At 46.3% G+C, this 12,062-nt stretch overlaps 1 protein-coding gene across 4 annotated transcripts in view; it reads right to left on the bottom strand.

The window, feature by feature from the left end:
• RABEP1 (rabaptin, RAB GTPase binding effector protein 1) overlaps window positions 1-12,062 on the bottom strand; it is an 88,840-nt gene that overhangs the window by 54,045 nt on the left and 22,733 nt on the right. Inside the window, exon 1 of one of the 4 annotated variants that reach the window (XM_047707635.1) lies at window positions 575-605. The exons of the other annotated variants lie outside the window; for them this stretch is intronic. Within the exon in view, the coding sequence (XP_047563591.1) occupies window positions 575-590 (16 nt within the window). The 5' untranslated portion in view covers window positions 591-605. Of the gene's footprint in view, window positions 1-574; window positions 606-12,062 lie in introns of those variants that run through there. 4 annotated transcript variants of the gene reach the window in all.

Genomic DNA, 12,062 nt, shown 5'->3' with positions numbered 1-12,062 from the left:
GTGTACAGAACTATTAGGTATGAACCCCCCATTCCTGGCAGATGATCCGGTTTGCAGAGTCATGGTCACGGGGGAGTGTCAGGGACTGGGACATGTCTGACTTCAGGGCTACATCATTTCGTGGCAGCTGATTAAATAAGTGGCCATCCTGAGCAAACCCAGGGGTTCTTCTGCTTCAAGCAAGAGGAGGGCGACCCAGGAGTCCGACCTCACCTCCTCCTCTGCCCCAACAGCAACCCTGACACAAAGCCATAACCCTAATCCCTCTGAGAGACACAAATGGGTACTAATGCCACCACCTAAACCCCAAGGCTAGCGGAAGCCCCAGGTCTCTAGCATGAGCCACTCCAGATAATAACGATTTGTTACAATTTTAACCATGATCTGAAATTCTCTCTGAAGGCCCTACCTTCCCCCAACCAGGTCCTCAATTACAGCACACAGGAAAGACTGCGGAAATGGCAGCAGTGGTTTATCTATGCATGAACAGAGTCGGTCTCATTAATTTCTTCCATGTGGTTTTCAAGGTTCTCTACAACTCCTCTGATAAAAGATAATGAGCTGAAATCAGCACCTAAAACTATGTTCATCGCCACGTCTTCAGACCAGCCTCACTACAGATTGGACAGTCTGGATACAATCCAGGCGGAAGGGGAAGGGCTGCCGTCCTGCTGTTTGAGCCCCACCATTCACTATTAAAGGTGAGGCGTCATTTTGAGGAGCGCGCATCTAGGGCCTCTAGGTCACAGCAAAGAACGGCATCCGGTCATGTGAACATTCGATGACTTCTGGAGAAAAAGAGGGATGGAGAATCTGGAGGGGAAAATATGGAGTCATCTCACACGTCCTATCTGAAATCATGGAGGAAACTTGCTATCTACACTATTTACTTCTCTTGGTATTTTTACTGCCCAAATCCCAAATGTCAAATAAACAAGCTTTTCCCTTAACAGTCTGACATTATGGATAGCTACTGTTTACCGCATGAGGTCAGGAAGGACTCAGGGGAAGTAAAAGAAAAGAAAAAGCAAGACCCCTCTGTCCTTCCTTTTCCCTAACAAATACATTCCCACCCCACTCCTACCATCCTCAAAACACGCACAAAAACGGCCGTTACCTTTCAACATTTAGGAACTGAAGCTAATTGATAATAAAAGCTAAAACACAGCCTTTAAAACGGCAGGTAAGGGGTGCCTGGGGGCTCAGTCAGCGAAGTGTCTGACTTAATTTCAGCTCAGGTCGTGGTCTCGGGGTCATGGAATTTAGGCCAGCACCTAACTCTCCGCGCCATGGGGAGTCTGTGTGTCTCCCTCTCCCTCAGCTCCTCCCCCTGCTTACGGGCTCTCTTTCTTAAACAAACAGGTCTTTAAAAAAAAAAAAAAAAAAAAAAAAACCCTGCAGCCAAAATGACGTGTGGTTCCAGCTCCCAAGCCCGTCCTGGCTCTGGCCCACAGAGCAGCCGCAGCCCACACCCACAGTCTAGCTGCCTCTCTCCAGCTCTGGGACAGTTTTCAGTTCCAGGGATCAGGATCCCTTTGAGGATACACCAACTCCCTTACTCTCATTTGTTGTTTTAGTTAAAAAATTTTAAATCCACCTGAAGTACTTCTAATATACCACAACTCTACAACAAAGAAAAGGGCCAAAACAACTGTTTAAAAAAAAAAAAAAGAATGCCTCTACTGCTGTATCTGGAAAATCAATTCCCCTTGCATAAGACAGCAGAGAAGTTTACAAATGGCCATATCCTAATGCATTAGCAACCAACCTCAAAGTAAACTGAAAATAGCGCTCATCACACAAAGTACACATGCTGTTTTTCTAGCATGGTCACCACCAAGCTCACAATAACTAGCTAACAGCTCATGTTAAAAGTACTTCGCCTCGTATTTGGGGAAAAAAATTGATCAATGTAATTATCAAACTAGTGGTATTTATTTGACGAATAAAGGAAAAAGGCAGAATAAGCAGGTGACTTCATACGTAGGCACAGAAGACCAGAAGTCCCTCGAGCCTCATGATCCTGACTCAGTGCCCACGCTTCAGACTTCCAGCTCCGACCCCTCTCCAGGACCCTGCATCTTTTTTTTTTAAAGATTATTTATTTATTTATTTATTTGACAGAGAGAGAGAGATCACAAGCAGGCAGAGAGGCAGGCAGAGAGAGAGGAGGAAGCAGGCTCCCTGCTGAGCAGAAAGCCTGATGTGGGGCTCGATCCCAGGACCCTGAGATCATGACCTGAGCCGAAGGCAGCGGCTTAACCCACTGAGCCACCCAGGCGCCCCCAGGACCCTGCATCTTCACAGCACCATGAAAAGTCAGTCTGAATGCCATCCTTCCACAACTCAGCAGGTGAGAGCTATCGGTATCTCAGCCTCCCTGAACCACTCCACGAGTCTGCACGTTGGTGCCTTCAGCCGGATCCTAAGAAAAAGTGGGCGCCCGGGTGGCTTGGCTGGAAGAGCGTGAAACTCCTGATCTCAGGGTTCTGAGTTCAAGCCCCACACTGGGTGTAGAGGTTACATACAAATAAAATCTTGGGGATCCTGGGTGGCTCAGGTGGTTGAGCATCATCAGACCCTTGATTCTGGCACAGGTCATGATCTGCAGGTTGTTGGGATCGAGCCCCACATCGGGCTCCACACTGACTGTGGAGTTTCTTAACATTCTCTGTCTCTCTCCCTCTGCACATCCCTCCCTTGCAAGCATGCACACGCTCTTAAAAAAAAAAATTTAAAAGGAAAGAAGAAAGAAAAAGGGGGAAACCAAGTTATGCAATGTCTATTTTTAATGCTTGACACCCAAAGGGAAAAATTATTACATCAATTACTCAAAATGTATGAAATAAGCAACCGGAAATGAAAAAGGAAAAAGACTATAGTAAATAACTGAAGGAAAGACCCAATGACTCTTAGATGCATCTCCTTCCCTAATCCTGATACGAATGGGAGAACATGTAATAACTTAAAGATATTTTTAAGTCCCAAACTCTTTTTTTTTTTAAGATCTTATTTATTTATTTGACAAACAGAGATCACAAGTAGGCAGAGAGGCAGGCAGAGAGAGAGGAGGAAGCCGGCTCCCTGCTGAGCAGAGAGCCCAATGCGGGGCTCTATCCGAGGACCCTGAGATCATGACCTGAGCCGAAGGCAGAGGCTTTAGCCCACTGAGCCACCCAGGCGCCCCTAAGTCCCAAACTCTTATTAAGTTTGATGAGACATAAGCAACAGAAGAAAAGCAGTGTAAGTCAAATATTACAACCAGAATCTTTTTGTTTCAAGATGTTCAAGAGCCAAGAAAACACCTAAAATAAATAAATAAAACACATAACTTCAGTAGAACAAAAGAATCTGAACATTTTCTATAACTCAAAAGTCTTCATTTCTGTCTCACTGGATAAAATGAAACTACTAAGTATGGCAGGAAATATCCACCCAATGGAATAATATCAAGCCAAAAATTATATTAAATAAAAAAAAATACAAAATTATACAACCCAATATGAGCTATGCAAAAAAATACATTAAGAAAAAAAAAAAAGACTGGGAGGAATATGCCAAATTACCTTGAGTGGTTGCCTCTCTGAACCAAAGTGTAACTACAATAATAAATTACACTGATTACACGGATTTAAATTTAAAAGGTAAGGAAGTGTTTCATCTTTTTAAAAAAATCATTACAACCGTTTATTATTGTTACGTCTCAATGTCTCTGCTCATAAAAAGTGCACATGATTAACCTCAATAGTCTTCAATGTTTTGACACACTAATCATTTTTTATAAGCTAAACTTAATTTTCCCAGGATAAACAATTTGTTAAAATAGATGAATTTCCTTAAAAAATAGAACCTCTTAATTTGTTTCAGACGTGGCCTTCCAGCTAGCAAACTGCATTCTTCTGGTGCTCTAAAAACTCACCATGTACAATTTCTTTTAGGAATTACCAAAAACAATCACTGTCACACTAAATGTAGCCACTCAGCTGTGCTCTGTTTAGGCTCCCATTGAAGAAACCTGAAAGTAGGGACGCCTGGGTGGCTCAGTGGGTTAAGCCTCTGCCTTCGGCTCAGGTCATGATCTCAGGGTCCTGGGATCGAGCCCCGCATCAGGCTCTCTGCTCAGCGGGGAGCCTGCTTCATTCTCTCTCCCTCTCTCTCTGCCTGCCACTCCCCCTGCTTGTGCTCTCTCACTCTCTCTGTCAAATAAATAAATAAAATCTTAAAAAAAAAAAAAGTAGAATTTAAGAAAAAAAAGAAAGAAAGAAAGAAACCTCCAAGTACCCAGCGGCCTGAGGAGACAGGGGAGAGGGAAAGTCGGGGTAGGGCGGGGGGCGTGAGGCTGGCAGGAACAACGCCTCCCTTGGAGGGCGGTCCGCAGGCAGACACACGCCGGGTCACCTGCGCTTGCACAGTACTCGAGCCAGCAGACGCGCATGTGGGGAGCACCATGTCCGTATCTTCGGTACCACTGACAGCTGTCACTTCACTTCACATAACCCCGTTTCCCGTCACACAATCTCCAAACTATCCAACCTCGGCAACGTTAAAAACCTGCCTCCTTCTCCCTTGCCCCTGCGCTCAGAGGAGACAGCTCTGAGCCCCCTGTGGTCCACGGGTCACAGAACAGCTTCGCACCCATCCTCTTGAGAATCCAAGTGGAAAAACCTTACTTTGTCTCACTTCTCCTTTCTTCTTCTTTTTTGTAACTCTCAAAGCAATTAGGTGTCACAATGCTTCAGACAAAAGAGCACCTTTAGGATCCCGGGCCTCACATACGAAACCCAACTGCTTCCTCCCCAGGGTTAGTGGGTTTGGATGAAGCAGCCGCAGGCGCGACTACAAATGCGGGAAAGACACTAAGTGAGAGAAAAAAACACCAAACGTTCGTTCAGAGGGAAAACGTACTAAGAAAGAGATTCTTCAAAAAGGTCGAGATGAATTAAAGACAGGAAATGATGGGAAACCTGACCGGGGTGGTGTGGGACGCGGAGGGGAGAGGAAGCAGGACAGAGCGCGCGCCGCATCCCCGTCCCTAAAGATGCTCGCGACCAAATGTACAGAGCAGCCTCCAGGCGCCTGCAGTGCGGCTGGAAGCTTGCGGATCTGATGTTCAGTTCTAGGTTACTGAGCAGGACAATCACAAGAGCACAGTCTTGCAAGGACCTTAGAGACCAGTCTCGTGCACTTCGGCCTGCGCGTCGACCCACTGATGAGCTGTTAAATTCAGTGATCAGCAACCCACGTTCGCAAACGAACGAAACAAGTAGAAACCAGCAGCGCCACGCTCCAACTGGGTATACGTTATTTCCTGAGATCTGCATTTCAGATGCTCACACACTGCTATTGGGCTGTAAAGGGAAATGTGTTTCTTACGACAGAGAGAGGTCAAAATAGTCTGAAAACTGCCAATTCCTAACTCATAAGGACTGCACTCCCACCACACCACAGAGAAGTGGTCACGTGGCTTCCGCAGAAACCTAAAACTAGTAACTCACTTCACTGCCCCACATGGCACCCAGGTCCACTGTTCAGATATCAGATGATCCCCCCCTCCCCTTCAGATAAGGGATCATCTGTGAGAAATATCTATTTTTAGTCATACAACCCAAAATCAGCTTCCTCTGAGATCTTAGATCTGTCCTACAGATTTGGAAAACGTCCAACACCTGCCATCTCACACCTGTCCTCTCCTTCCTCCTCCAGATGAAATACCTCCCGACTCTTTAATGACTCAATCCCTCACTCTCTCACAGCTGCGGTCCCAAACACTACAGTCAGAACTACAGTCAGAACTCGACATAAAGTAGGACACTCTGACCCTAACCCATTACCCACACAGAGTCGAGCAGAAACATTGTATCTGGAGGCTATTTCCCTAAGAACATTTGACAGATTGGCCCCAGCTTTCTTTGGACACAAGCCCACACACTCCCATTCTCAGCCCACAAGATTAACATAATCTAACACTGTCCCTATGTCCCCTCTGCTCAAACTTCAACCAAGCCAAGGGTCCTCCAACCAACAGCCATATCGCAGAGCTCTCTTTCTGTTTTGTTTTAAAAACAAAGTTTTCCAGTGGAACCAAAGACGGAGCTCTTCCGCCGGTCACTCGGGATCCCACTCGGGATCCGGGTGGAGGCAGACACTGCCTTATCAGACTGCTCTGTTAGCTACAAGTTCATCCCAACTAGCGTCAGCCTCAAATCACATTTCTTCATCTTATGCATGATTCGGTAACACTGTCATCAAATACTAAGATTCAAAGACAAGCTATCTACAGTTTTGGAGTCAGAAAACTGTGCTTCAACCCAAAGCCGAGCTCTCCTTATATGAACTGGGGCAAAAGTTCAACTTTTCCAAGATTTCATTAAAATAAGGCGAACTCCCACTCTGAAGAGTATCGCAGGCTCTGAGGACTCGAAACGTCATCACACAAACGCAGCTCACATGTAATAACGTGACAGTTACTGTTAACTTCAGAATCTAATAGCTGCAGCTTCAAAATTCTGCCAAAAAAATAGAGGGGGTGCACCTCGGGGGCTCAGTCGGTTAAGCATCCAACTCTTGATTTCTGCTCAGGCCACAATCTCAGGGTCATGAGATCAAGCCCCGCATCAGGCTCCCTGCACAGCCGGGAGTCTGCTGGAGGCTCTCTCACTCTCTCCCTCTGCTTCCCTCCACCCTCTCTCTCCCTCCAATAAATAAATAAATCTTTAACAAAAATCGAGACGTTCCTCTGGCTCGACGTGTTGTAGAGATGCTTCCTAGTGATAACTACAAAATCACCATATTTCTAAAAATTTTCAAGCCACTTGTTCAAATAATCTACTCTTTAAATGTTCCAGAAACTACAGTCGAGCAAAGTTATCACTTGAGACAAACATGCAAACAAAGCTTTGACAAAAAGTAAAAAATGCAGGAGTAACTATAAACCAAAACATGGGGGTTTCAGGGAATGTTCAGGAGGCAAACAATGAGCATAAACCATGTTCCAGGCTCCGATCCTGCATTACCCTACGCCCGTAAAGCTAAGTTCCCCCCACGGGTTCCCAACAGGCATACACAATATACACCATGAAAACGTCTCCAATAGTCGCCAAACAAGGAGAACTTCAGAAATAAGCCGATCACATGACTGAGATAAACTGTGCACATTTCACAATACCAATTGGCTACAGGATGCATTCAGGCACCGTTCCATGCACTTTACCAGGTAACCATTAAGTCACTGTAACTTCCAATTACGTTTAGTCCAAGCACCGCAGCCGGCCAGCGCCATGTTCAAGAGCAGACACGAGCACGCGTGGGCACAGGTGGACGATTCTGCACTGGGCTGCACTCTCCCATGGGTTTCAAACACCAGAGAATGCCAAGCCCGATGAAAAAGCATGACGACCACCACACTGATGAGCAGATGCGGGTTCCAACTTTGGATATTCAAACATTTTAGTGGCCGTTTACAAGACAAAGAAGGCTACTCAAAACTTAGTATCAGGCTTACTTAACAAAATGGTGAAAAGAATTCCGTTTTCTGCCCAGAGCTCGAGTGGCATTCGTAAGTGGAACCATATTGTACCACTTCAGGACTCGAGTTGGGATTGCTAAAAACTCACTATCCACCAGTGCAGTTAAGTTCAATCCTTCTTTTGGGCTTGAATTTACCAAGTGTCCGTAAGGCTGCTGGTGGGACACAGGACAGTACAATCACTCCGGAAAAGTCTGGCGGTGGCTTGTAAATGCACACATACCACACAATCCAGCAATCCCACAAAAAAGAACATACTTCCACACAAAGATCTGTACACGAATGCTCACAGCAGCTTTACTCACAGAAGCCAGCAGTTGTAAATAGCCCAAACGCCCACTAAAAATGGACAAATAATGAGGAGCCCATATAATGAGATGCTCTTCGGCAACTAAAGGACTATTAACACACACATCAGGGACGAGTCTCGAGAGCGCCGTGCCCAGGGAAAGAACCAAACCCAAAAGCTGGACTGCCCTCACAGATAGAACTCTAGAGCGGGCCAAACTACAGTGACAGGAGGGAGAGTGGCGCTTCCCCCAGAAGGAGGGGCAGGGGCGGAACCGCAAAGGTGCAGGAAGCAATCTAGGGGAGTAAAACGTTCCAAAACATGACTCTGGTGATGGTTACAGAACTGCTGCCTTCGGGAAAACGCATGGACCTAGAGCTAAAGTCATGAAATTCACAGCATGGAAACTGGTTTAACATCCTCACTGAGGCAGGAGTGAACCATCCCAGGAATAAATGAGCGTGTGCCAACAGAAGCGACCTCCTCGTCAGCCACCGTGAACGAGCCTCGTGGCCCTCCTCCGAAACTATTTCTCTGAATATTTAAATACTGTCCCTTACCAGAAACAGTGAAAGAAGACTTGATGTAGCCTGCTCACTACTGCCTTTCCAGCACCTAGAACTGTGCTGGCCCGTGACGGTGTTCGCCAGGCATTTCCTAGGGAAACACGAGAACAAAGATGGGAGCCACGGTGGCTAGACCTACCTGTGCGGAGGGGCACACCTGGAAGGCAGCAAAGACTTGGAGAAGCAAAGGAGAGGGCGCCTCGCTGGGAACAGTCAAGGACAAAGGAGCAGGGCAGTCCACACAGACACGGGGCAAGCCAAGCCAATGTCCCGGATGTGCAGAAAACACTTCCCCACAGAGCACAGGAGGCCCCTGAGTGACCTCTGGGCCTGTGCTTCCCGCCTCGGCAGCCACTAGCCGCATGAGGCTACCGTACCCCTGAAATGCGTCTAAGCTGAGTATGTTAAGTATGAAATAAATCTGGAGTTTTGAAACCTCTGAACAAAAATATCTAAAATGCCCCAACGATTTTTATAGTGCTCACATGTAAAAATTGTGACACCTGGAATATACTACGGTAAATGAAATACATCATTAAAATTAATCTCCACGGAGAGCCATACACGAATGTTCACGGCACGGTTCCTAACAGCCAACAAAGGAAGCTCAGTGTTCATCCAGGACGGATGGGTCAGCAAAACGGGGTCCTCATGCAACGGGATGTTGTATGTCCATAATAAGGAGCAAAGCACAGGGGTGCCTGGCTGGCCCTGTCAGAGGAACGCGGGACTCCCGATCTCAGGGTCGTGAGTTCTAGCCCCATGGTAGGGCTAGAATTTTTTAAAAATTAAATAAACCTGGGCGCCTGGGTGGCTCAGTAGGTTAAGCCATTGCCTTCAGCTCAGGTCATGATCTCAGGGTCCTGGGATCGAGTCCCGCGTCGGGCTCTCTGCTTAGCAGGGAGCCTGCTTCCCTCTCTCTCTCTCTGCCTGCCTCTCTGCCTACTTGTGATCTCTCTCTGTCAAATAAATGAATAAAAATTAAATAAACCTTTACAAAAGAGAGAGAGAAAAGAACAAAGTACTGATCCATGCTATAGGACGGACGGCCCTTAAACACATCACACTAACTGGAAGACGCCAGACACCAAAGCTACAGACAGTACGATTCTATATATAAAAACAGGAAGATCCAGAGACTTGATATTCTGTGAGATCTGACTTTATCTCCTAATAACCCTGAGTGTTCCTGGAGTCAGAAAACAAAGGGTATGGAAAAAAGCAGGGTTTAGGCAGGAATGTGGAGAGTATACTGAAAAGCCTTGTAGGTAAGAAACAGACCGCACTGGCAGCAAGAAGAGCTGGGTCACAGAGAAACAAAGAACAGTAACTAGAACTCCACGGAAGTGTTGTACGTTTAGTATAAAAGCAAATAAATCTAATTTTAAAATTTTAATTTTAATTTTAAAATTCAGCAGCAATGGAAAAGTCACCAGCCTACCAGTCACCAGTCCTAAAACTGATGTTCATAATGAATTACCAATACGAGATTTAATGTGGGGGCGCCTGGATGGCTCAGTTGATAAGCGTCTGACTCGATCTCAGCTCAGGTCTTGATGTCAAGGTCATGAGCTCAAGCCCTGAGCTGGGCTCCACACTGCGCATGGAGCTTACTTTAAAAAAAAAGGAGGGGGGACGCCTGGGTGGCTCAGTTGGTTAAGCGGCTGCCTTCAGCTAGGGTCATGATTCCGGGGTCCTGGGATCGAGTCCCGCATCAGGCTCCCTGGTCAGCAGAGAGCCTGCTTCTCTCTCTCCCTCTGCCTGCGGCTGTGCTTTCTTGTGCGCACTCTCTCTCTCTCTGTCAAATAAATAAATAAAATCTTTTTTAAAAAAAGACTTAATGATGTCCAGTGCACTTTGTTAAAGGAAGCACATTAAAGTGCATTTTATTTTAGAAAAGCCGCTAAAAAAAGTAGCTAGACTTCGAGCTCCCAGAATGCGGCCTCTAAATACTGTTTCTCACTAAAAGGAAGCAGAGCTCCTTGGAAATAGTGACTGATTCCCGGCCTGGATGGGAAGGGAACAAGACGAAGCTGAAACATGGTGGCATCTGCTGGGGTTCTATCAAAGGACTGAGGAGTCCTAGAAAAGACAGTGGCCCAAAGAGATCATCTGCACATCAAAGCACCCCTCCCCTTCAAGATATATTCATTCCTAATCCTCAGAACCTGTAAGTATTACCTTCTGTGGCAAAAGACATGATTCAGGACCTGGAGGAGCCCATCCTGGGTACATCCTAGGCCCTATATGCAATCCATACGTGCCTTTTTTTTTTTTTTTTTTTTTAAGATTTTACTTATTTGACAGAGAGAGAGAGAGACAGAGAGCACAAGCAGGGGGAGCAGCAGAGGAAGAGGGAGAGGGAGGCTCCCTGCCCAGCGGAGAGCCCGATGTGGGGCTCAATCCCAGGACCCTGGGATCATGACCTGAGCGGAAGGCAGACATTTAACGGACAGAGCCACCCAGGTGCCCCCATATGTGCCTTTTAGAAAGAGGACCTGTGCAGCAGACACACGCAGGACTCGGCACTGTGACACCGAAGGCTGAGCTTGGGGTGGGGTCACCAGGGAAGGCCAGCAGCAGCAGACACCGCAAGGGGCTAGAACTGCCGCCCGCCCCAGCCACTGGAAGGAGCATAGCCCTGCCAACGCCTGACACTTCAGCCCAGGGGTATGGATTTTGGACTGCCCGCCTCCCCCGCTGTGAGATCATAAATTTCTATTGTTTTAAAGCCATTCAGTTTGTGGTAATTTGTTGGAGCACCCAAAGTAAACCAACACAATCAATAAAAATAACAATGAGTCAAAACACGAGTATACATGTAAATCCACATATTCTCAATATATAAAGAAAAAAAACCTGATTGGTCACCTTATCTAGGCAACCAAGTTATCACTGTGAAAGCCTACCAGGAAAAGTATCACTCCTTCCTTCTCCGCTTCCTACACAAACTATCCCTTAAGGTAGCAAAATCTACACGGAGCGTTCCTCGTCCAGAAGTGTTCCGGCTATAACTACCATCTGACAAATGCTAATGAACAGAGAAACACAGGAATGGTCATCGGTGGTCCTCACGTCTCCAAAAGAGCCAACCAGACACCAGGTGCCCCCGATGGACGTACCCACTGCCACTCTGAGATGGTCTTTAAAAAGCAAAAGAAAACCACCACACACACAAAAAATGCCAAAATACATGTAACAAACAAACAAAGGTAGATCTGAATATGACTTCAGATCTAACTCCCAACTTAGAGGAAACGCAGAAGACAAGACTACGGAGAACACCAAAATACAGACGCAATCGGGAAGTTACAGGGGCGAGTGTGCCACAGGACAGCCGTCTTCGACAAATTATGAGGTGGAGGGAAGAGACAACACAGACCAACCAACTCTAATGGCCCCTATTCTGGGTCCTGTTTGGAATAAACCCAATTTTTCAAATTGAGACAACTGAGGAAATGTCCACCTGGACTGGATATTTCATGACAAAGAATGATTGTTGACTGTTTTTAGATGTGATCGTAGTACTGTGGCTATGTTTACATAGATACTGAAATGTTTTCAAATGAAATCATAGGTGTCTGAGATAGGCTATTTAAAAGTCCAGGACAGGAAGTAGGGAGAGGATTACAACCAAAAACAAGATCAGCTACACAACGACAGTCACGGCACATGGAGCGTT

Source organism: Lutra lutra, chromosome 16, assembly GCF_902655055.1.
Source record: "Lutra lutra chromosome 16, mLutLut1.2, whole genome shotgun sequence".
NCBI lineage: Eukaryota > Metazoa > Chordata > Mammalia > Carnivora > Mustelidae > Lutra > Lutra lutra.
The sequence above is the reverse complement of the archived record's forward strand: the minus strand, read 5'-3'. Positions and strand labels throughout refer to the sequence as shown.